The following is a 26418-nucleotide window of genomic DNA, read 5'->3' on the forward strand; positions in this document are numbered from 1 at the left end:
TGGCTTCCTTCTATTTTCTACATGCTATTTTAAAAAATCCTTCTCATAAAATATGTCCTATAGTATATTTTTATTTAGAGAAGTGTATTGTAACCCCATTTTTCAATAGCAGCATTTGGTCTCATTTACAGAATCTGCAGAGCATGTAGGGATCATCCAGAATGAAAGCTGCAGATGACAATCTGTGCTTTAAAGTACGGGTATTGTCCTATATTACTATATGAAGTGAAGTAATGAACATGAGTGATTTACATCCTGGTGCTCTATTTATTATCTATCATTGACTTCCATATGAAAAGTGTTTAGCTTACAAGTCAAGATTTTCCTAAGTGTCAGCATTATGTGCTCAGCATGATAACGAGTAATCCAGATGTACTCCTTCTGTTTCATCCAGTACATCATTCATCACCAACAGTAAAGAAATCCAGAATCAGAACAGAGTTGGTAATTTTGCTGATGTTGCATGAGACAGAACAGATTAGTCTCTGGTCTTCTACAGCTATGATAATCACACAATGCTGACAGAAATACGAATATGATTTTGCTAAGATTCTAGCTGTCACTTTGATCAACTACATGCAATAACAAGCTGTCATTTTTAACAGAAGAAAAACACCATACCTGTCATTTGTGCAGATGGTAGTATGCTATATTGCCAGGTGAAATTTCATCACAATTAGGAGTGTTGAAAAAAACTTGGTTCAGTTATACCAAACATCTTCAGTCAGACTTGCTCAGTTTTTTCAAACAGAAGATACACTAAATGAGGATTAGCTTTATGCAATTGCAGGAATAGGTCAGGACAAATCCCAGGATATAGGAAACTTAATTCAGTTTCTTCCTTGGCCTGAAGTCAGTCAAATTCATAACTCTTAACTCACATAAGGACAGCCTAACTCCTTGCTAGTAGGTGCATGTACTGTTGGTGCTGTCCCAGGTTGCACAAATAATTAAGCATTCTTTACCAGCAGGATAAAAATCTGGAAATTCTACCTTTCAAAACTGCTCCCGTAACAGGAGACCTGAGTCCTTCTCCCATCTTCTCCAGATCAATGAATAAAATGTAAGGCTTTCAGGCAGTGTGGAACAGGCCCTTCTTCAGCAGAACATTTCTGAGAGCCTTTCAGACTGATGGTTAGGGTTGTTTGAGGAAGCTGCCAGAATCCTTTCTCCAGTTTGTTTTGGAGAAAAGAAACAGAGGTAGACTGAGAGATAGAGAGAGAAAAAGAGAATCACTCTCCTTCCTAGGAACCAGGACAAACACTTGGATTCTTGTCCTTGTGATAGTGGATGTTTCAGTATTTCTGCAACATGAAAGAGGACAAGAAGGACAAAGAACTTCCCTGTCCACTTATCACCACCCTCATAATGCTTTATGAGCATGAAGCTCAAAGCTTTCTCTTGGAGACTGAGGTTGAAATCCTGTGAGACCAAGCATCCAAGTCTCATAACCTCAGTGAGCGTCTGGGCTACTGCACCATTTGATGAAAGGAGAGCACAGCCAGTGTCATCTTCACTTCCCAAAATCTGTCAGTCTAGTCCATGGGGCCATTTATCTTCCTTACAAGTAAAATAACTTGGTAACGTTCAGTCTAAATATGTCATGTAGAAACAAAAAGATGTGTGGGGAGAAAAGGGCAGACAGAGAATCTGGGGGGATTTTGGCAAATGGAAAAAAAATACAAATGTGTAATGCAAACTGTTTCTTTTATCCTGGTATTTGAAAACATTTACAGGCTTCACCAATGGGACTATAAACAGAGGAATTCAGGTTTACAGGCAAAACTTAGAAATTAGTATTACCTCCTCAAAACTTTGCTATACAGATAATATAAAATAGAAAAATGAGGTAATTAAACCTCTAAATCCTGTACAGTAATAAAAATAAAGTAATTAACTGTGCAATAATAAAGGAAAGGAGAGTTAAGTACCTGGGCCTGGTTTATACCTTTTGGTTATAAGAACTACAGACTGTGTTCACATATCTGTGTCACTTACTATGAAAAATATCATGTGGCAATGCTGGTTGGTTGTGTCTTATGTAAGACCCAGATAGCAGCATGGTCACTGCCTTATTTTTAGGACAAAGAGTAAACCCACAGCTGTTTAGAAAATTATGCACAGCCCTCACATTAATATTCTTTACTTCTGCTAGACAATACTTTATAAGAAATTTCAGAGCAGAAGAGATGTAGGGTTTGTTCAAAAGCTTTTAAATAATTAAAAACCATGGCCTGTAAAGCCATATGCAGAACCCAACACATCACACAGGCCACATCGCCACTAATACTTCAACTCTGATCAAACAGAACCATCTCCTCGCAGTTCCCATACTAAGCAGTCAGCCTCAGAAAGGTGCCAAGAATTGCCAAGAATTCTGTTCCCCAGAGCACAAGAATTACACTTCGTTCAATCGCTCCAAAAATCTTGCTCAAAGCCAAGCTTCGCATCATCTCTCAAAGGTCAGCAAATGTAGGCAATTTTGGACTAAGGATGGGAATTAAATCACAAGGAGTCCTCATGGAAGCTTGTTTGCTCTGTACTAGAAATGAGAAGAGATTTAAGAATCTGCCCAAGTCACATTACCAGACCTTGATATTAATAGGTATAAACTCACAATCACCATGGGAATGAATAGTTGAACAACCACTTGTAGCTATCCTCTCAACACCTAGATCTAATCAAGAACAAAGTACAGACAGGTTTTCCTGGTAAGAGTCCTGGCTTGAAGAACCCATCACCTAGGAAAGGGAACCTGAGCTCCTCATGCTTTCACACACACTCCTAAACCACTCACTCCAGCTGATAAATCTGTGGGAGTTGGAGATGCAAACCTCATTTGGTTTCTCTTCTGTTTTCCTCTTGATCAATCACTTTGAGCTGAACTGTATTTTGAATATTGTCTAGCTGTGTACCACAGATGACCTGCTAGACTCTGCAAGGGTTTGTGTTTACATTTGGATAGCATGATATTCATGCCTTGTGCCATGTAAAACTGCCCAACATAATTCACCTGCAAGAAGTAAGTCACTTCAGTGATACCTCTTCAATGGACATAGGTGAAGAAAAGCATGCATGTCAGATCTGTTGGCTTTTAATTCCCACCACTGAAAGGGGAGTCGGGGGGAAGGACATAGAATCCAAACTATACAGAAGATTTCGGTAAGAGTAGCCTAGATTAGGCTTTGAAGCCAAGGGCTGTTCCAGTTTGGAAACAGACACTGAGATGCAATATATGCCAGTTTCTTAGATGAACTGTTAACTGGATTTAGAATAACTCTGCCAAAAAGCCAATCTAGTACTGGGATTAAATTGGGACATTTGTCTGGAGTTGGCAATGAGTGGCAAACGGAATTATGTTTTTATACAGTATATGAGAATCAACATTCAAATAAAGATCCTCTAGCCTTTCCATCTGTGGTAATTTCCATGGGTTACTATGCTAACATCAGATTATTTTGATGCTACAAGCTTCTATTAACTGCTAGCATGTATTTTCACTAAGATTTGAATTCTGCTAAAGTCAACAGCAAGACAGGGTTTAACTTCAACAGATGCAGGATTTTAGAACTCGTATTCACACACAAAGGTGCTCAGAAACCTACAGAAATTACTCAGTCTATGCAATCCCCCTATTTGCCAGAAAGGTTCACAGGTAGCAGAACAGCCCAGGAGCTAGCTTATTCAAGATCTAGGAGATCATGATCCAACTCTCTGCACTGTCACGGACTTTCTATGGTACCTTAACAGGTCACTTAGCTTCTTTAGGCCTCAATTTCTCATATGTAAAATGCAGGTAATAGCCCTGCTCTGAAGGGTGCCTTGCTGTCAGGTGCCCAAGAAATTATGATGATGGGGCCAAACAGATTGATCACAGAGAGAAAATGATGTGAATCTGTACCTTCAACAACACTTGCATTGAGAGAAGATTTTGTTTGCTACACTGGTCAAATTACAGCCATCCAGCAGCACCCTACAACCATATTGCCACGGCAGTGCAAAGGCTAGCAACTCCTCAGAAGAGAAGCCGCATTTCACTTCCACATCTGCCCCAAATTTCCACTAGAACTTGTCTGAGTTTTTTTTTTTCCTTTGGAGTTAACTTTCTTCTAGCTCACTCCTGCAGAATAGGTCACTGTGGGACTGGATGACTGCCAGCAATGGGAGGAGGGACATGTGGGAGCATATGAATATGAGCAGGGAGGGAAGCAGGGGAATGGTGCTGCTAGCACAAGCTGGCAACTAAAGTGGTTCAGCTACATTGTCAAACTATATACTGAATATGCTGCACATCTCTGGGGCAATAATGCTGTGCAGCTCACTTACAAGGTGCTATTAATGACTAGAGAAAAATGGTATAGAACTGCTTTAGACACATATAGACCAGTTCATTTCCAGGCTTTGCTCTGGCCAGTTTTAAGTCTTTTACCCTTCTAGCTATACCCTGACGATATTAATTCAATCACTGCTGCCTACTCCCTTTTTGCTAATGCATATAAGTGAAATATTCAGGTTTCAAAAGTTGTGGTCTACTCAGCATATACAGATATAGGTAATTATACACATTATGTATATGCATCTATTATATATGTTATAATTTGTACAGAAAATTTACACCTTTAGGTAAGAGCTTGAATTTTACAGTTTTCTAGCTGGGAGACAGCAAAATTTTAAACATCTGGCTACTGTATTAAACAAGTTTGTGAATCCCTGTCTGTAAAAATTTCATGTTCCAGGGAAGTTGCCAAAAAGCAGCTGGAACCCTGCATTTTTGACCCAAAACCAGAGCTCGAACCTTTGTACTCTTTCCCTTAGTCTCAGTATGCTGAACTGCAGCCTAGTTTTAACATTGTACCCAGTGATATTGTTGACTTGTTCTTTGCGTGACACTTTATGAAATATTTGTCTGAACCACAAGCACAAACACTTTGCCCTACTCCACTTACATAATCACATTCAGAGGTAGTTTTATGGCTTATGTGATAAAAACAGTTCTTCAGAAAGCCACATTAACAACTATTTTCTGTTCTACTAGTCCTAGAAGAAAATACACTGAACAAGCAAAAAACTCCAAAATTATATTCTCTATACAACTGCGTATTTCCACTTATTTCAGAGATTCCTTTTCTTTATAAGAAGTTTGGTATAACACCTTCAATCTATGTATGTTGCTGTTAAAATTTTCACAGCAATGTTAACTTAGTCTTGTTGGTTTGTACGTCAATTTCTGTAAGCACATATGTGCACACCAAACACAGCTAGAAAGACAAAGACTGAAGTATGAGCACAACACACAGGAAACGCTTTGGGGCCAAGGAAATGTTAGCATTACTATTTTCTAATTCAAAATGTATTTTTGAATCTAACTCCTTAAAACGACCAGTCCAAACACATGCAGTCAGCCTGCACAGTTCCTAGCCACAGACTGTTGTGTTTGCATGGAAACACGATGACTCTTGTGGCTTCCATGGGCAGAGAAGGAGATGCCAGTAGTGATAGCCCAGTGCTGATAGTGCAGCAATATGCATTTGTTCTGACAAACTGCTGCTTTTATTTTTTACTTGCGTGTGTATGTTTGTGTGCACATACATCCAGAGTCATATACACCCAAGAAATATGAGAGAAAACCTGTCCATGATTAACTGCAAAGTAACTCCATGAAATGCATTCCTTCCTCTATCATATTTTCTTCTGCAAGCAGACATATGAAAAGGAAAAACTGCCCATATTTCTTAATGAAGTAAAGTTTGTAAGAAGTTAACATCTTCAACACATCAGTCAGGAAAAAAATTATACACTGTGTTCACAGAAAACTTTTTCAGATTTAAAACAAAGGCAAGAAACTTTAGGTTAATTGCAGTTTGAAAATAATTGCTCTAAGTTGACTTTATGTTACTTGGTTAGACAACTTAAGACAAACCTGTACCTTTGGAGTAGAGGAAATAAAAGATGTTAATTGTCTCTATCAGCATTTTTGGTTTCATCTGTAGGCCACAGCTACAGCAACCCTACACTATTAATTTCTTACTATGTACCATGACTTCTTTTGGACAGCAATGAATCTGAAAAAAAAAATCAGTATGAAAAACTGATGACTGAATTCAACTATCTATAAACAATACTGGATTCTCCATTAGCTTGCAGTATTTCACTGAACTTTAACTCCATTCTGTAGCATTTTGTTCTAGAGTCAACACTTTACTCATTAACAGGATGTCTTTAAAGTGTAACGGTAATGCCTTCCCAGCCCCATTACTTCCCTCTTCTAGAGAATACAGCATGATGAAAAACTAACTTCAGGGACCAAGCAACGATTCCCCATTCTTCAACTATACAGTTGAGGATGTATAAAAAGTACAATACTGCCTTTCTAATTTGAAACATTATTCTCGTCATTAGCAATTTCCATTTCCAAACCTGCTTGTCGTGGTTTAACCCCAGCCAGCAAATAAGCCCCACCCAGCCTCTTACTCACTCACTCCCCCCCCCAGTGGAACGGGGGACAGAATTGGAAGAGTAAAAGTGAGAAAACTTGTGGGTTGAGATAAAGACAGTTTAACAGGTAAAGCAAAAGCCGCGCACACAAGCAAAGGTAAATAAGGAATTAATCCCCCATTCCCCATGGGCGGGTGGGGGCTCAGCCATCCCCAGGACAGCCGGGCTCCATCACACGTAACGGTCACTTGGGAGGACAAACGCCACCGCTCCGAATGTCCCCCCCTTTCTCCTGCTTCCCCCAGCTCTATATGCTGAGCGTGACGCCGAGCGGTCTGGGACGTCCCTGGGGGCAGTTGGGGGCAGCTGTCCCGGCTGTGCCCCCTCCCAGCTCCTTGTGCCCCCCAGCCCCTCGCTGCCGGGGTGGGGTGGGGAGCAGGAAAGGCCTCGGCTCTGTGTGAGCACCGCTCAGCAGTGACTAAAACATCCCTCTGTTGTTAACACTGTTTTCAGCACAAATCCAGAACAGAGCCCCACACTAGCTACTATGAAGAAAATTAACTCTACCCCAGACAAAATCAGCACACTGCTTTTGACACAGTCACCAGAAAACTGAACTGAAGAAAAATTTGATCTAGAGATGAGTTACATCATTCTGAAAAAAGTAATCACATTTATGTTTTGTAGGCCTAAGGAAACATGCATATAGCTCAATAAAGTTCGAGACTGTATACAACTAAGATAGTCCAGTGGCAGATTTATGTACTGCCATAAGAGAGTGATGTTAACTCTTAGTAAGGTTCACAGAGCGGTAAATAACTGGTCTGCTGACTTCCAGATTAAGCAGATGGAACAATTTTGTATGTGAAAGCAGATGCAGGCCCCCTACATTTTCTTCCTTTGTTCTTTATTATGTTGCACTCTAAAAACTAAAAGGTGTTGGCTCTTGCAAAAGACCTTTTCCAATTTTTAGTCTTCTAGGCTACTGATTTCGGAATGCTGTCTGACTCTGAGAAGTCTTAACACTTTTCATCCCCACTCATTTTTTTCTAATCCGAGTTCAGGGTTGCCCTCTCCAAATAAAAATTCTTCATGGACTTACTGTGTCTAGCTTCTGAGATAACTTCACCTTCTCTGTCCATCAGCCCTGTGGCCCTCTAAGCATACGTAACACTTGAAAAATGGTTGATTTTTGCAAAGGGAATAACAGTGCTCAAAACTGCTCAAATATGATAAAAAATATGAAAAAAGCTGTATGCAAAACACTGCATCTACCTTCATAATTATGCTGTCATATAACCAATATCCAGAAATAATTACAAAAGTTTTGAGAGGTTCATTACAGAATAAATAGTAACATGTTTAAACAGGCAGAAATGAGACTCTCTGTACCATACTTGCTATGTTGCCCTGACCTTTATTAATGTGACAAATCATCAGATGATGGAAAGAGGGAAAGAGATCACCCCTACTTTAATGAATCCTTAATTAGCTTCCACGTTTCCAAAAGCCATACAGCATGTGAAATCCCCAATAACAATTTCATTCTTAGAAGAATTACATAACAATTTCATACTTAGAAGAATTACATATAGTATCTTCACGTCCTACTGGAAAATTCAGACACTCATGGTAATCCTTTCTCAGTAGGTCAATTTTTTTGTCACAGATTTTGCTCTCTGCTGCCAAGAACTACCTAAACAACATGAAGGAAACTACTGAAAGATCTCAGAGAAGTAGAAGGAAAACAAAACTACAAATACGTTCTTCGGTACATTGCTTGCAACAAAGTATTTAGGTTTGAATTCCTTAATTTATGGGAGACTCTAGGAATGAAATATGACCGCAGTATGCCTTGGTGACACGGCTGCTTCTTAGAACATAGTAGTCAATCTCTGATTCTCACTTGATTCTTTCTTCCTAAAAACACAGTGGCCTTTTCTCAGTATCAAGGATAACAGACTGCTTAACTTTCCCTTGGAAAACATCTAAATGGGAAAACGATAGCTTTGGTTGGTCAGAAATCAGAGAATCTCTGATTTTAGTCTGAACTAAGGCTTAACTAAGATTAGAATTTGATCTATTAAAGTGATTTGTTGAGGCATGCTGTGTGAAAGAAAAAAAGCTCAACAAGGTGAAACTTTATAAGGCTGTTTGCTGATCACCAGCTGTTGGCCAGCCCACAAAGCGAACTAGCCAACTCAGCAAGTGGATGATACCATCTAGTGGCTGCTCCCACCCGTTGGCGCATGCCTCGCACACTTCTACAGACCTACAAGCTCAAAAACTCCTGCTTGGCAAAGCTATACTCTCAGTGGTACATTTGAAGAAAGGATCAGAGAGCAGCCTGTCCCTGTCAGAGTGGAGGGAGAGTGTTGAAGGTAAGGAAGGTATCTCGAAGTGGGGACCCAGCAATCTAAGCTCCCTGTGAGCACTCCTGTCACCTTGCAGTTATCGGCACTCCTCCAAAGCTGAGAAGAAGGAACAGCCCTGCAGAAGGTGGCAGGAGTGGAAGGAGGACTCAGCTTCCAGCAAAGAGAGTTCATTCATCAAAGCCCTTCCCTCCCTAATCTGAGCTGCCTGCCTTTTCCTACCACAGCTAATCTTTACTAGAGCTGACCTTATAGCAAGTCCCCCCAAAATATTTTAGATGAAGAAGCCAACATACAACATCTACCGTTACAGTACCAATGTCAGATATTACCAGGGCATTTATTCCACCATGGCAATTTCCAATTTTTTTACTTCGTGGCAGCCACATTTTGCTCCTGTCACCCCCAAGTCTCACAGATCCCCATGTCCCCATAACTCTGCAACCTCTCAATCTTTGGCCACTTCTGTCCCCTTGGTCTCCTGAAGAAATTAGAAGACTTTGTGAGCTAAAATTGTGTGCTGCCTTTCCATCTTTGCTCCTTGCTATTTGGGAACTACTGGTCAAGAGCATAATCAGCAATATGATGGAATGGCTAAATGATATGGGATGTAAGTTGAAGGGATTTGGGATCTTTGCTGGTTCTTTAATTAACTTTCTATAATATTTCAGACAAGATGCATTTTCTGAACCTTGTTTTTCAGCAAATGGTATATAAGGATAGGCTACATCCTTATTTACTATTCACCAGTTTCTAAAATTCTATTTAAAAAATGAGAATTACACTTTTGGAATTGCTTAAGTATTTCTCTTCCAAGCCACAGATCACTTCCTTCCCATAACAAAGCGACAAAACCCGTCCTAATAGCACTATCTGACAGATTAAAGTGAGATTCTGAAGATCCAAACTTGCCACAGAAGTAGAGTAAAACATAAGCCTGCTCTCAGAGACGTCAGTGCCCTTCATTAGAAGCAGGAATGCAAGGTCTGGACTTGCAAACTGCATAAATTCAGGTCTGAGCAAACTGATTTGGTTACTGCTACAGACCTACATATGGCAATATGAGCTTCCCCACAAGACAGTTTATAATAACTTCAGTGAGGTATTGTTGCAGCTGTCTATGTTAGTGTAGCTAGGCTGTGTCTGCTACCAGGAAAGTCCATTCCAGTGTATCTGTAGGGCTCCACCATGCCCAGGATAAACACTGCTTTGGTGTCAGAAACTGAAGCTGGCTGTTGGTCTGAAGCTTCTCGTGTCACAGCAAGAGACATTTGGTCAAATGCCTCTTAGTCTACACAGGAGACATCCTCATGCAAAACAGCTAAGTAACGACAGGTTTCTCATTCAGACACAGGGGATTAGGTAGAGGCTCATAATCACACCAAACTATCTGGAAATGGTAATTTATGGAGGAATACCCTGGCTTTCTTGCATCATCTGTTTAATCTTCTAAGGATTTAAATGTGATATGCTTCGCTTTCTCAGTTACACCAGCTAGAAATCTGGTCAAGTTTTTAGCCTGAAGGCAAATTACTCTAAAAATATTTCACTTTCCTCCTAGCTTTCTTTTGGTAGGTATAGTTTTCGTACTTAATCCTGAATTGAAATATATAGCAGTATTCATTTCTGTAATTAGCAGGTGACTAATATTTGAACACAAAATCCTAAAAAATTTGGCATATTTTAACGATCTTTTTTGATCAACAGTGTGTAAGTTTTTTCATAGGGACTTAAGAGGAATTACATGTGTGATTTTTTAGCTGCCTTTCAAAAAACTTAGTTTCATTAGTTGCATTCTGCAAATTTAAGACGCAGTGAGAACCCGTGTCTGCAGACCAAATTCAGACTGTTTCAATATGTCCTAGTTTACGTAGGCTTTTTTTTTTCACTCATTTTAGAATTAGTCTAAAAGCACAAATGACTGCAAATATCACAGAACATGACTCGTCCTGTTCAGAACCACGCCTCTCTCACTTTGCAGGAATACAGGATTTCAAGCTTTGAGCAGAGGCTGATGAATGAAATAGAATTTCGCCTTGAACGTACCCCAGTGGATGAATCAGATGATGAAGTCCACCATGAGGAAATCCCTACAGGCAAATACATAGCACCCATCTTTGATAAGAGACTCAAGCATTTTCGGGTAATGGAAGGATCTCCTATTACATTCACTTGCAAAATAGTTGGAATACCTGTTCCCAAGGTAGGTCATTCTCACTGTTAGCGGTAAAGGAATAAAAATCAACTACCTGCTATTTTCTATACATCCCTCTGGAAAGTCTCACTCCTAAGAACATGGCTCTGTGGACAGAGCTCTAAAACCAGTTATTTCCCCCCCACTTTCTAAAATAACAGTATCTGCTCCTGAGCATGTATCAGCCCTTGATGTGCTGTATGGACTGCCGCACAACCACCTGACTCCAAAAGAAACAGAACTTCATAAACACCTCCCCCAAAATTAACTTCTCTGAAAGAAGAGAACTGATCTGAGATAACCAGTAATGTGTCTGTAGCCAAGAAAAGAAGACCTGACAGGCCCAGCTATATAAATGAGATATGCAGCTTTCTGAGTTCAACCTGGAATCATTCTATTTCACATTGTAATCAATTTGCAAATTTTATAATATTCTAAAAGTTTTTACTAGCAATTGGTCAACTTATGTCATGTTCTTATCTACCTGTTTTTTCTAGTCACTATTCCACTACAGAGAAAGTGTTAAGTCACTGGTGGGGGGGGTCTGATCCCTACAGGTATACTGGTTCAAGGATGGGAAGCAGATTTCAAAGAAAAACACGCATTTCAAAATGAACAGAGAAGAAGATGGCACATGTTCTTTACACATTGAAGCTTCTACTAACGATGATGATGGCAACTATACAATTATGGCTGCAAACCCACAAGTAAGGTGTTTTATTTTCCTCTACAAAAATGCTTGTTTCACCTTTTTCTAATATATGTTAATAGGAACACAGATTGGGCCACCTAGTCTGATACCGAGTGGTGACTGTATCAAAAATCAGAGGCTTCAGAGGACAGGAGAGGAAAAAATGTAATGAAGAATGATGAAACTACTCCCCTGTTCATACACATCCCAGTCACAATCATTAAGGACATTCTTTCACGTTAATAACTCCTGTCCTGAATGCCCCCTCTGTTGCTGATAGATACCTTTTGAGATGTGGTGACAAGACACACATGCTATTTCAGGCAGAAAGAATAGAGCAAGGGGAAACAAAAAACATCAAAATTGGAAGTGTTATCAAACACAATAAATCTTTATCTAGGATGCAAAGATGTGGATCTGCAAATAGTCTCATCCCCTAATACCATGCTCCTTCACCCTATGTGCTGGCTCAGCTGTTTCTTTAGCAGTACACACAAGTAGATCAGGCAACTTTTTCCAGTTTAAATATTTCCTTTTTTCTGAATTATATTTCAGCCCAACTACTTTTCAGTTTCTGTGTGGTTGCATAAGCAAGTATGCTAGTACAAAGGCACTAGCAGGCAGTACCTGTGGAGACACAGTGGCAGGAATGAACAAGCAAGGACAGACACTGCTTAAACTGGTTTACATAACCCCACTGCTAAATGCATTGCCACAGCCTTGAAGGGTCTGAGAAACACACTGCTCTAGGCACACAAAGACACCCCTGCCTCAACTGCACTCCGCCACATGATAAGAGCATTTGCTTTGAAAAAGTAATATTTACACTACAGTTCAGTTCCTTTATAACTCCGAATGCATTGTAAATGTTAAATATTTATACTTTTAAATGAATTGAGCTATTGACCAACTATTAATTCTGTTTCTGTTGTGATCTGCAGGGGAGAATCAGTTGTTCAGGCCACCTGATGGTTCAGAGTATCCCCGTTCGGGGCCGAATATCAACAATACAGCCTCACAGGTAAAAGGAAAGACAAGTCCTTCAGATCTTCTTTATGCTTCTTACTGAAGGCATTCAAAGTCACTAGCTACTGTACCTCAGTGCACTCTGTACTTCAGTTCTCAATCACAAAACGGAAATAACAGCAGCAGTTCCCTCTTGACGGGTCACTTCTAGAATGTAATATTTTTGAAGGTCATCTTCAAATACAGGGAAGTTTAAGTGTAAAGTATTATTTCATTTACCTGTTGCAGTGGAATTAAAGGCAAAGGATGGATTAGCAAGATGAAATACAGCCAAAAAAAGCAAAAATAAGTGGACAGATTGGGCCACGTATCATACTCTACGATACAGTTAATTTGATAATCTTTCAAAATGGAAAATATGCAAGTATTAAGTTACAATCAGTCCATTTCTTTCTGCCCTTTTATTTAACACACGCTATCTATTCATCCTTTCCCACAATTTCTTCCTTTTTTCAAGCATTAGGAAAGAAAAGTTTGACTTCCAAGCATATACACGCAGTGTTTGTGTTGCAGAACACGACCTCGGGTGCCAGAAGGAGACAAAGAGGCAGTTCAAGAACGCTTTTTCAAGCCATACTTTCTACAGGCTCCAGGTGACATGGTGGCACACGAAGGGCGACTTTGTAGGTTGGATTGTAAGGTATTGACTGTTACCTCTGCTCATTCTCACTTTCCCTACCTCTGCACATGCATTGCTAGACACGTTTTCATGTTCTTTATTGCATGCATAAACACCTTCTGTTAAAGTTTTAACGCTTCATTTTTAAAAATTATTTCTTATTGCCATTGTCTCTGAGCTGATTCAAGGGATTTCTTTTCAACACATGCTATATGGAATGAAGAACACAGAAAACACAACCCCAGAAACAGAAGGCTCACTTACAACGCTGTTCAAATTACTAGATATGTTCTCTGTGTCCTTTACCCATGCGAACTCCAGAAGTTCATCTGGGAATGACAGGTCCTTCTGCTCCATTATCAGATTCTTGAACACAATCCAGAATAGCACAAAACCACGAGAAAGAGAGAATTCAGCATGCTGTATTCTGTTCAAACGCTCCCATTGTATTGGACTGAATTACTGAAGATTAATACTCGCTGAAAACAGGGAACAGAGCTCAGTTCTTTTTATGCTTCCCCAGCATGCACAGATGTAGAAACATCCCCATTTACAGATTCAAATCCCCACATGGGAGAGTTGTCAGAGCACACACAGTGAACATCCTGTTACTGAACAGCTTTAAGAAACTCATCTGCTCCAATATGTTGTGGTAGTCCCTCTATGTCCTGGTAGCACAGCAAAGGTAACAGTGCTGACACAGACCTCTTCCATGCTCCAGAATGTCTCCTACCCTGAAGAGGGTAGACACTCTGAAGCAGAAGTTTATGCCCTGAAGATGAACAAGAATCATTACTACTTAATTTACAGTGTAAAGTTTACTAGGGAGCATGCCAAAGAATTTGGTTATTCTTAGCTCTGCTATCCTGGCAGAGCTTGTGAAGCCTTAAAGCATGCCTGGTATTGCACAAACCTGGAAGACAGCAGTCCTCGTTCAGGCAAGTTCCACTTCCCTCTTTCTCTGGTTTGCAGAATGTGGCTTGGAAAGCAATATTTTGGACATGAGTAAGTACTTCCATGCATTGGAAAGAACTTTAAAATACAATCTAATAATCCTTCTAAAAAATACTTAATCTATAGTGTTCTAAAACATGCAAGTTTAACAGCTACAAAGAACTATATCATCTGTGAAATTTTATGAAATACAAAGTCATTTGTATAGAACTCTTTTTCATCTCTGTTAAACTCTGTAGTGGTTTAAATTCAGGGGTTTTATTTATACTCAGCACTAAAAATAAAAAAAAAAAAAAAAGGAAACTACAAGATTACTAAAAGTCTTTTGTGAATCTGATATATAACCAAGTTTCTTCCTTTCTGACTAAGAAGAATGTAGGCATTTCATGTGCTTGTTTCTCTTGGGATTTTGTTGCTTGTTTGTTTTCTGTTTTTCTCCCTCTTGGAACTAATCAGCAGCAAAACATAAACTGAAAAATTTAAGAAAAAAAAAATCTTTCTGTTTTAGATTCTGACAGCATTCAGACGGTATCTGAAAAAAAGGCTTATCTATGAATTTACTAAAATCTCTGCCAGTTTGACATTTGTCTCTAGCTGTTTCATTGTCTGTTAGGTGAGTGGGTTACCAACTCCAGACCTGATATGGCTTCTGAACGGCAAACCTGTGCTACCAGATGGCACCCACAAGATGCTGGTCAGAGAGACTGGAGTTCACTCTCTGCTTATTGATCCTCTCTCACAAAATGATGCCGGAACTTACACTTGCCTTGCCACTAATAAAACAGGACAAAATTCATTCAGTCTGGAGCTCACTGTTGTAGGTAAGAATCATTGAAAAACTAGCTACAATGATGAAGTTAGTGATACACATTTCTTCAAACTTTCCTTACTTTTCCCTACAAACAAGTATAAATAAATAGTTAATCCACTGATAATAGGAGAATTCAACAGCTACAAAACTCATCTGATGGAGAGAAATGGACGTGGTGCTCAGTCGACAGGTGTACACCTCTTATTAACAGAGGGCTGTAAGAATTCTGTCTTGTCATCACTTTACCTCTCTTGTCTTGGCAATTCTTGACTTTCTCCCCAGAAAATGCCTAGGGTTTGAATTCATAATATATGTTGAGGTCTCCTAGATTTCAGTCCCAATTTTACGAGTTTAAAAATGTTTTTAAATAGAAAAATACAAATCTGAATACTGTTTTTTAATAAAGCCTTACCAGATGTGAGATACTGAAATTCATAGATCTGGCATTAATTTCCTGCACTGGTAGTATGTTCAGACCCATTAGATATTCATACACTCTTTTATGAACATCGGTTCTGCCTATTAGTTTCTTTCCGTTTCCTTACAAAGGCTATGTCATGGCATTTCACTTTCCTTCCAATATCCCACTAAAAATTCACAACCTATTTTGATAACACAAGAATAATTTTTGGTCATGTTCTTCCATACTGTTGAAAGCAAAACAAAGAATAAAATATTGTTGTTCAACAATTCTTTTTCTTTTTTCAGCAAAGGAAGTAAAAAAAGCCCCCATGTTTTTGGAGAAGCTTCAGAACTGTGGTGTTCCTGAGGGGTACCCTGTCAGATTAGAGTGCAGAGTTGTGGGAATGCCACCCCCCATATTTTACTGGAAGAAGGATAATGAGACCATCCCATCAAACAGAGAGAGGATGAGGTACTGTACCGTTATACCCATGCTTGGAGTTTCTTCTGGTTGGACCAATTATTTCCATGAAAACCTGTATGATAAGTACAGGTGGTGTTCTTCTTAAAACAATGTCCTTCACCCACATAAAGTTTTAAAAAGCTGGCTTCACTGTGAGGTGAACGATAGCTATTTCCTTGGTTCAGAATAAAGGCATGGAGCATAATATGCCACTGCTTCAGAGAGCGGTGATAGACCTTTCAGGCCATAGGCCTGATACAGCACACGCATCTTCTTATCAAAGTTACTATAATATTATATTTTAATGCATTTTAACTCCTTGTTCTCTCCCTAAACTACTTTTTCCTCAGTTTAGTTCTAACTATGGATGAATTCAAACTCAGAAGAGTTAGAACATGGTTTTGAATACCCCAGAGCGCAGGATAATAGAGAGCTTAACATATCAGATACAGAGGCTGATAACAAAGTTTGGTCACAAACATAGGCAAAGCCTTTGATCCATGCTTACAAAACACAGCAAGGTTTGGGTTCAGCTCTTGCATTCAAATGCATCACTATTTTTTAGGCTCTGAAAATGAAAAGCTGATGAAATGATGTGTCTGGCTGTAGTTAATGAGAAATTAATTGCTTTAATTTATTTTTTAAAGATTTCTACTCCAGCATAAATCTGATTTTTAATATTTTATTTCACTTGGCTCCAACTAATGATTTCGTGCAGTCATTGGATCTCTGAGGTCAACTTGAAGAACTACTGCATTTTCACATGCATTCCCTGCAAGCTATCTGTAAAGAAAACAGGCCCCAAAGCAGCACTTGTTATGAATGCACCCCTATCATGAGGGAAAGCTGACTTGGTCTCCCTGTCCCCGCTCAGAGAATGCTGTCCCTCTCCAAAAAGCCCACCTGTCTGTGATCTTCCACAGTCTGCAGTCTTTATTCCTCTACCTCTAGGAAAACTACTCAAGGATTTATTTCAAGTACTGGTACTTTCACAGGAATTATGGTTATACACATGCAAACAGTGTTGTTAATGTAAAATGAACAACTGTCCTAAAATGCCTCATTGCCCGTTGTTTCACAGAAGCTTAGCAAACTAGTTTTTGCTTCAGCTCACTAGAGGAATGACTAAGGGAAACCTCCCATACCTTGCAATGCCAGGAGCTAACATCAGCCCTGTAACACCTCTGCTATTTCAGCCAGGCATGACCTGACTGCCTGCCCCCAGGGCTGCAAGTGGTTCTGCACAGATCCACCTGAGCGATGGGCAGCACTGTCCTTGTTTGTCCCTGCCTTGCCTCACTATTACCTTCCTGCCTGAAGATAAGAGACCTTTTTTGTGTCATGATATGGACATGCATGTGCTTCTGTACTGCTGCACCCCCAGCATAAGGCAAATTATGTAGTGCAGGGAGCAATGGGTGAATGTTCCCTTTTTTATTAGCGCTGTTAGAAGCACAAAATGTCCTCTTGACCTGAAATTCTGTGGTTTGATGTTTCATTCCAGTTCATAAGGAAACAAACTCTCAAATTTCGGAACTTCCTGCAATTTCAAATATTCTGATGTGCTCATCTCCCAGCTCTTCCTTTATAATAAGGGAAACGCTTGGGTTGATAAAAAGGACCAACCACAGCCTAGAGAGCAGAGTAACCTCAGTTCTCAGATAAACTACCGAATAGTTTTTCCAGAAACTGCAGCCAGAAAGTCTTGGATCACCGAAGAGCAAAGGAAGAGGAGGGAATAATGAAGCAGGTTTATTTTAGAGTGTCGGCCAAAGAAACCTTAAAGATTTTGCCACTCAGTTATTTTCTCATGGAAAAGGGTGCCATAAGACAGTTTCTGACTGGCTCTGGTTATTGTTGTGAAAAATACGAGTTTTGTACAAATGTTCTTTATATTTTGTTATGTTATTCTTCCAGCTTCTGAACTAGGAAAAAATACAATACGACTGTGGAGTAGCTTTGTGTGGGTTTAGCTCATTGGAATTCAATAAACAATTCCAATATTAACACATACAGAGCAACAGTTCAGCTGACACTGCCACACCATGGCTTTGCACAACTGACAGGAGCAAGAACAGATTTCAGCTACTCTGATCATTGCCTCAGGCCATACTGAAAGCAAATCTATTGACTATAAATGTCTTGGACTGCTACCTCTTTAAGAATAGAAGTTCCAACTTATCTATTCCATATTTAATGTACATACTGTAAAATCTCAAAGTTGATATGCTCTTGAGAAATACTAATTCCAAATCACTTGTTTTCCCAGCATGCATCAAGATACAACAGGGTATGTCTGCCTCCTCATTCAACCTGCCAAGAAAGCAGATGCTGGCTGGTATACCTTGTCGGCAAAAAATGAAGCTGGTATTGTCTCTTGTACTGCTAGACTTGATATATACGGTAGGTATGGGCTACTAAGTAAAACAAATCAGAATTTATTTTCTTTGACATGGCCACAGCTTAATACGGCCACCAGGGTGGAGGTAAAATGAGACAGCTAAATGGCCAGTTAGCTCTCTTGCATCAGTTTGAAGGCAAATAAAGAGAAAAAACAAAGGAAGAATTTTGTACAATACCCTCTACTCCCATTTTACATCTCACTAATTCCCTAGACACGTAAGCATATAATAAACATGTATTTAAGTGGAATCTTAACTCTGTTCCCTCCGGCACATGCCTGTGCTACAGCCCTGCCCTGAGATGGAACAATAAATCACACACAAGAAAGTAGACTCCTTCTATGGAGCATGTATGATGCAAACTAGGTCTAATTAATGGAGGCTAATTTGCATCTAATACATTTGCCTAGGTCTTGGAAGGCCCCAGCCCAGTTCAAGAACTACAGCACATCATTTAATTACTCTGCATCTGTTCAAGATGTAATAGCTAAGACAATTTATCTCGACCAAGAGAGTACTTTGATGACTTAAGCAGCATAATAAAACAGAAAGTATATTCTGCAAACTGTTAGATTATAGCCATTCCCTCAGGAAAAACAAAAACACAAACACAAAACCAAAACCAACACGTTTTCAACCTTGTATTTCTCATTTTTTAAAATCACCATTTAATTATCAGAGATAACCGCAAGTCACCAGCGCATTTCTGTCAGTTTTCTGCCACCTTGTGGTGATACAGACAATAGTAACGTGATGTACAAGGGAGGGCTGGTGAGAGCCTGATTCAAGAAAGGTCCCATAAAATGAAAAATAATTCCCTAGGTATCTAAACGTTGCAAGACATAAGTTAAATTTTCATATGAAGGATTCAAGGCACAAACAGGAAAAAGATAGAAAGAAAGAAACGCTTCCTGATTCCAACCATATTTTCTAAAGACTCTTTGCAGGTCTTACACATCAAAGGGAGTGACAGAAATCGTTTTTCTTTGTGCTATTTTGAATGGGTGGAATCAGGGAATTGAAAGCATAGTCTGATATTAGCAATTCCATGTGCAAAGAAAAAAGTACAGTAAATAATGAGTGTATTGTTCAAACAGAAATAAACTGGGGGCTGCAAGAAAAAATTAGGCTTTCTTTCAAATATTTCTAGATAGACAGGGTCAAAATTCAGCATGGAAAGACATTTCCTATCAATGCTTAATGTGTAGATTGTAGGTCTCCCACACTAAGTTGCAGATATTTTTGTCCAGTTTGGGTGTAGACCTGGAAGTTTTGTATGGATAAACACTAGTAAATATAAATTTCCTCTTTCTGAAGTGTTTTAAGAATGATAACTGTTAACTATTACATCATAGCTAAATATTCTTACAAATTTGCAATGGTATTTGTTCATAAGGGAACATGTTGGATGTTACTTTTAAATTACTGAATACGTGTCTTTGGATTACACTTCTTTCAGTATCTTTTAGAAATCTAGGAAATGTGTTACTAGTAGTAAGTAGTAGAGGGAAATAAAAATTGTTATCACTTCTTTAAAAAAAATCCTGATACTACTAATTTGAAATTAAATACCACCAGAAAAAATATCGTGAAGAAAAGTCCTCTAGAGGATGGAGTAGTACAAAATCGGAGTCGTGTCCCGTTTGTTCATCTCTGTTCATGCTATGGTATGTTTTTAGTTTTGATTGCTGGAGCTTTGGAGCTCCAAAGATTAAATCATTAAATTTTAGACTTAGTGAAATCCATGGAAACATTGCCATTGAATTGAACAGGCATGGCATTCCACCTGTAGACGTCAATAAAGAAACTCAACATATAAACTACAGAAATTATAACATTTGAAGGAACAGACCCTAAAACAGGGAACAACAATGCTGTGCTCTCTTCAAGGATGTTGGGAGCAACTTTGCAGTTGTGTGCACTGATTTCTGTTGCTTCATTTACTAACTTAATTAGAGGTTTACACAGCCTATTCTGTTTCTGTTGCTTCAGCTCAGTGGCACCGTCAAATTCCACAACCAATAAAGCTTCGACCTGGTGGCACCCGGTATGCAAACCTTACCGGTCAAGGACTTGACATTTTTTCTGCCTTCCCAAATACTGACGGCCCTATGCTGTTTTCATCCCCAACCCAGAAGGTGGTGGAGAGTGAAGAACTTTGAAAAACAAACAATTGTTCCAGTTAAACCTGCAGAGATACTAGAACTATGGGGGGGGGGGGAAAAAAACAAAAACAACCAAACAAAAAACCAACAAAAACATACAAGTCAAGATGCTCAAGGTTTACAAGCAACTTGTATGTAATTAAGCGTACTGCTGCTGCAAATGTTGCAAATGACATATCATACAAGACTTTTGCATATTATTTTGCTGCAGGGTAATTGTGGTATGGAGTGTTGTGCAATAAATTCAATACTGTGTAGTTTGATAAGAATTACATGGTAAACACAGTTTTCAGCACCTAAAAGCCAATACCACTTTTACTGCTTGAACTAAAGCTACTGTACTGTAGCAAGCCATGTAAAGGTTGATGATGTTTAGCTGGAATACTGCCAGCAAAAACACTGACACGACAATAACAGCAATCCTGAATGAGGGTAAACAACAAGACTTTGAATGTAATTCTAAAAAACATGCCAGATAATCACAAAGCACAAATTAAAGGGAAAAGATGTAACTCATTTTTATATATTATTATGCCAGATAACCTTAGGATTTTTGAACTCAAGAGTAGATAAAGATAGCGTTTCATGTAGGTACAGCTGTATACCCTATATATTTATATTTGTGTGTGTGTGTACTCCATGAACTGTGTGCTCATGGTGTAAGGATTCATAAAGTAAGGTACAGGGCACGTGCATAGGATGCTAACATAGGAAATCAAAATTCCTGTTGTCTGCAGCATGTTCTCTAGAGCCCATAGCTGAAACTATTTTCCAGATGTGCTTTATACTTTTTTCTTTACAATGTTAGTGACTCTCTGCCTTTAAACACAGATGATATCAAGCTTGTAACTTCACAGTTTTTAAATATCAGTCTCCTTTTCCTGATTTTTAACATGATTAAAGAAAAGTGCATTTACCATCTAGCTCATTTTTTAACTAACTGAAAATGAATTATAATCTGGTGGAATTTAAATTTTCACCACCATTTAGGAAATAGTCACAAGTGTGGTGTCTACTATACAGAGAAAAATCTGTTAATATACAAAAGTTATTAATTTAGGCAACAATTATGTTGAAAGAGCTAAAAAAAAACCTACTGTAACTAATAGTAGTAATAAATAAGGCAATTTAATGGAAGTGTAACAGAAGGTGTTAAGTGACAACACTTAATGATTAATTTAAACACATTTAGCATCTAGACAGTTGTATTAATACCTTCCAGCACTTACAATATGTGAATATCTAAGATGATTTCCTGTATCTTTAAATTACTGCTATCCCTCCTCTCTTCTTTGGACACTGTTTTCAAGCAGTTCTTACTGTTTTCAACACGGCTGGAGAATGCAACAAAGTCCTGATCAAAGTCAAAGAGATGATTAGAAAAATTAACAGATACTTTCATTTTAGACCTCCTTTGGATTTTTTTGAATTTAAAATGTAACTTTAAAAAACTACATATGCAAAGAATACAGTGAGAAGTTATCTTAAGAGCAAAATAATACTGGATATAGCCAGAGACTGAGAAGGAGATAGCCCTTCAGTGGGTTTCCTACAAACACAGCTTATGTTGTCTCTAACTGTTGGTTCCCTAAGGATTTAAGTGAATTTCCTGTATTGTTCCACTTCCCACCTGAGTGAAGACCATGAAAAAAAAACATCATTAGAGCTTTCATGCTTTTGTTAGAAATCTCAGGTGATTCACCCCAGACTGAACAGACCAGGAAGCTAAAATACATTCTTATCTTGAGACACAAACCAAGGTGCAGGTATTTCAGTGAGAAAGCAAAAATACCAGTTGTTGCCCATACGGTAGCTCCTCCCTGCCAAACAAAACTAACAGCTATTTAAAATGACGCATTGATTCAAGTGACTTCAGTTATGGGGTGACCAACTTAAGACACACTGTGGGTCTGATTTTCCAGGATAGAGAAACCTACTGCTTCTCTTATCTTCACTTCTTTTTAGGATGGCTTAGGGATTCCAAAACTAAACCTAGACTGAGTTGAGCAATCCAAAATTTAAAGTTTCCCATACTAGTAGCTAGTCTTGGGAAAATAATCAAAGGAAAGTTACTGGATTTTGCATATTTAACACAGCGCTGTTGGCAAGTGGGAAGAGAGGAAATTAAGACACAAAAGATTGAATTCTACTCCCATCTACAGCCCTGGTCTTCCCATTATTTCATGCCAGAACTGACAATTAGATTTTGATCCAAAGTATTCCACGAAGGATGTCTGTCACTAGGCTTTGTACCTAGCACAGGCTTAGTCAAACAATTGTCTGCTTAGAACTGCCCTGTGGCCCTCTTGTCTGGCTTTGAGTGAGGGGTTGGACCAGATGACCGCCTGAGGTTCCTTCAGACCTAAATCACTCTATGCTTCCTAGATGATTTTACTTTCCACTGCCTGTCTGAATACCGTATGTGGAATAAGTTATCTATTGACTGAGTAGAATCTAATCCAAGCAAACACAAACTTTTCCTTTTTCACTGGGATATAAATTATTAAGCAATTCTAGCTACAAGAGTGATCACTTTAATCAGAGTTCTTTACATAGTTTAGAAGAAAGAAATAGTAGTACTTACTATTAGGAAATAGCTGGTTACCAGTGCTGGAATCATACTTGTTAACATTACTGACAGTAGCAGTGGTTCTCACATTTTACATCAGACAACATGCCCCAAAACCCAGTACAAATTGAAAGACAAAGTGCACAGAGAAAATATGTAAACCATTTCTCTTCAACATTTTCTCCATGATTTCAGTGTAATGTCTCCAAACGTACATCATTATAATCTGAACCAATAAACTGAGGATTAAGTGGTACAATGTTTTTTTTTTTAAATGCACATTTAGTTTTTGGAAGTGGGAGGACAAGAAGTTACTGCTCAAAGACTTTTCCCAAAAATCTGTGTAAGAAGGCTTAATCTTTAGTCATTCAAGAAGGGGCCCCACAGGTGTCACTGAGAGGCAGGCTAGAGAGTGGATCACCAAAATCTGTCAGCTGAACCATTACATTCTCTCCTTGACAGTATTCACTAGCAAAAGGATCAAAACTTTACCCATCACATCTCCCTACATACTGCAGAGGTCAGTAATTTCAACTACTTTCAGTGCATCTGATACAAACAAAATCAGAATCTGATCCCAAATGGTCTGTAGTAATTAAATTTTGCTCGTTAACTGCCACAGGACATTTCTCCTCTGCATATACTGAGCCCATAAAATGAGCATGTAAAGGAAGCTTATGTGAATGGATGTAAATGCTGTTAATTAGTAGTATTGTTGTGCTCATCACAAAGAAGATTTTCTAAAAAGAGACACAAAAATTATGTTTGTGTTGTTAACTGATGGAAAAGCCAAGGGAAGAAGGCTTGTGTAAGCAGCAGAAACAAGACGGAGTTGTCACAAAAAATGTGATGCTGTTTGAGTTCACGTCCTCTGAAGGATGGCTCTATCTAATCACGCCGTGTCAAGATGCACTGGAGACTATGCAACTGCACTCCCTTCCTGAACAGCTTGGCTGTTCATTGTTTTTGTTTAATTGAATAACCGATTTGACTTCACACCAACATGGTATTTCCTTCTCTTATTCAGGGCAGGCTACTGCAACAACAAAAATCAATGTCAGAACTTCCACTGAAGTCAATGTTAGCTATTATCTTCCAAAACTCCATTAAATCACCACCATGTGGAGCATATCACTGTATCAGTGAGATACAGAAATGTTCAGGTTTATAACTTTGTTGTTTTCTGAATCAAAATCTCACAGGTTTATTTAGTTTCCTGGTTCCTTCTAGTCCTGGTTTTGTATACAAACAAACAGAGGCACAGGATATTTCAAAGAAGATCAGAAATTACAACTTTTGTATTGCAATTCTAGAAAGCAAAAGTATTATCTTTGCTTTAAAATTTTGGTCCACCTGGGTGCAAACCTTCAGCAGCATCACACAGCAGTTTGCATTGATATTGTCGGACTTCTTACCTTAAGACAGCTGGATTGAGTTCCTTTGCTTCCACACGGGTGGTGGAACACACCTGAATGCCTCACGTCTGCTAATGTGATGAGAGCACACACTTCAAATACAAAAAGCTAAATCTTCTTAATATGTAAACAACTGCCGGTCCCAACTGTTTACAGTAATCATAGGTACTCCAAAGCAACAAATCTGGAATAAGAATTCCTTTAAGAACTGTGTTCTTAAAGCTACCAGGTTTAAAAGAATTAGTTTCTGGAAGATGTCTTCATACAGAATGAATAGCAAGACCTAATGAAATATTTTAACTGTTAAATATTGGAGAAGTGATTCATTGTTACTTGCCTTACTATTTCCAATACAAAGATGTTCACTTTGAGCCTTAAAATTCTATTTTATATTTTTTTCTTTATTGAAGTTGATGTTTTTTATTTTTTGATCCAAAGTCATTCTCACTGGGAAGAAAAATGTTAATGTCAGTTTTAAAGTATATTTTAAGTGCGTATGAAAGGAAAAAACAAACACCTGCCTGTTCAGTAATGTATTTCCCTTTGTCTCACCTAAATTCAAATAAATGCTTCAGAGTTGCATACGAGACTGTGTCCTTCACGTGTTCAAGTAATTGTGAAAGTGTGCAACAAGACCAGAGGTTTCCTCAGAAGTTTGCTGTGACAGCTGATGAATGGAACGAGATCTTATATTATTTAGAAGAAAATAAAAAGATACTGTCATGTTATATACTAGCCATGCTTCTAAGCAGGTAGTTGTGAAATACAGTTGTTGCCTTTTAAATCAATTTTTAATATCAATTTGCTTTGGTTTTAAATTATGCTTTCTTTTTCTGGTAACCTCAGCCCCTTCATCAAAGTTTGAAAGAACAAGTTTTCTCAGGGATACCAGAGCAGAAGCCAAGGAGACTTTAGGGCGATTTGCATGTTTTAACAGGCATTAGATTTCCCAAATTCTCAGTATCTTGGAGAGTAAGTCTTCAAAGCCTGTGCTTGACCATATACTTCTACCTACAGACTGCCATAGCAGAACTGCATCGCGTCTCAAAAATTCATGCAGAATCTGTCTACTGCACTGGCCACCCAGCCCCTCCAAGCCCCTGAAATACCTGTTTACTGGGTCTAGACACCAGTGCACCTGGAAGTTTCTCTGTGCAGTAGGGCACTGGAGACCTGCTACACAGGACTGACTTTTTCAACCCTTAGCTGTGTATCCAGCACTTGAACAAGTGAAAATTGAATGAGGGCCAATCAAACACACAAACCACACTGAATTTCACTCTTCCCTACACATATCTTCAATTTGAATGATTTAGCATATTTTTTTGTATAAGGGTCCATTAGCAGACTTGGGAATTAATTTTAAATGAGCAGCAGATGCAAACCCAACACTTGAAGGAAGCTGAATCTTATAGCTTGGATATAGAAGAGAACGGAGGAAAAAAAAAAGGATGCTCTCCATTATATTCGCCAGTACTGATTTCACTTTCCAATGTAACCCTGTTTCTCCATTCCTATCTGGCTTGATTTCTATATAATTCTGTGCCTGCTAGGTCAAAGACAATGTTCTTAAGACCATATTACCTCAGCTACAGCTCCATGAGCTAAAGCAGCTTCTACGCATTTTATAATTTCCTCTGAGCAGCACAAGCTGCTTTTTTTAATGCCTTTATACTTCAAGTCCACTACATATATAAAGAACCATTTACTGCATAACACAAAGAAATCTTGGGCCATGTATGTTATGAATTTAAGTGGAGTTGTCCACTTATATCAGTGGGAAGTTCTGCTCAGAAACTGACCATACCTTAGGATCACACAGTCCATTAGTAGCAGGCAATGCAGTTTTGTAAAGAAATGAAAAAATACTGAAGACATTCTGAAATTTTGAAAAAACAAA

At 38.7% G+C, this 26418-nt stretch overlaps 1 protein-coding gene across 1 annotated transcript in view; it reads left to right on the forward strand.

Annotated features, from left to right (window-relative positions):
• Positions 1-20673, forward strand: part of MYPN (myopalladin) — a 49480-nt gene extending 28807 nt beyond the window's left edge. The window contains exons 12-19 of the mRNA XM_042788725.1: positions 10789-11010; positions 11559-11708; positions 12634-12713; positions 13232-13358; positions 14905-15112; positions 15811-15976; positions 18237-18370; positions 20362-20673. Coding sequence (XP_042644659.1) covers positions 10789-11010; positions 11559-11708; positions 12634-12713; positions 13232-13358; positions 14905-15112; positions 15811-15976; positions 18237-18370; positions 20362-20531 — 1257 coding nt within the window. The 3' untranslated portion in view covers positions 20532-20673. The remainder of the gene's footprint in view (positions 1-10788; positions 11011-11558; positions 11709-12633; positions 12714-13231; positions 13359-14904; positions 15113-15810; positions 15977-18236; positions 18371-20361) is intronic.
• The last annotated feature ends 5745 nt before the right edge of the window (positions 20674-26418 follow it).

Source organism: Tyto alba, unplaced genomic scaffold (assembly GCF_018691265.1).
Source record: "Tyto alba isolate M040663 unplaced genomic scaffold, T.alba_DEE_v4.0 Super-Scaffold_1, whole genome shotgun sequence".
Lineage (NCBI taxonomy): Eukaryota > Metazoa > Chordata > Aves > Strigiformes > Tytonidae > Tyto > Tyto alba.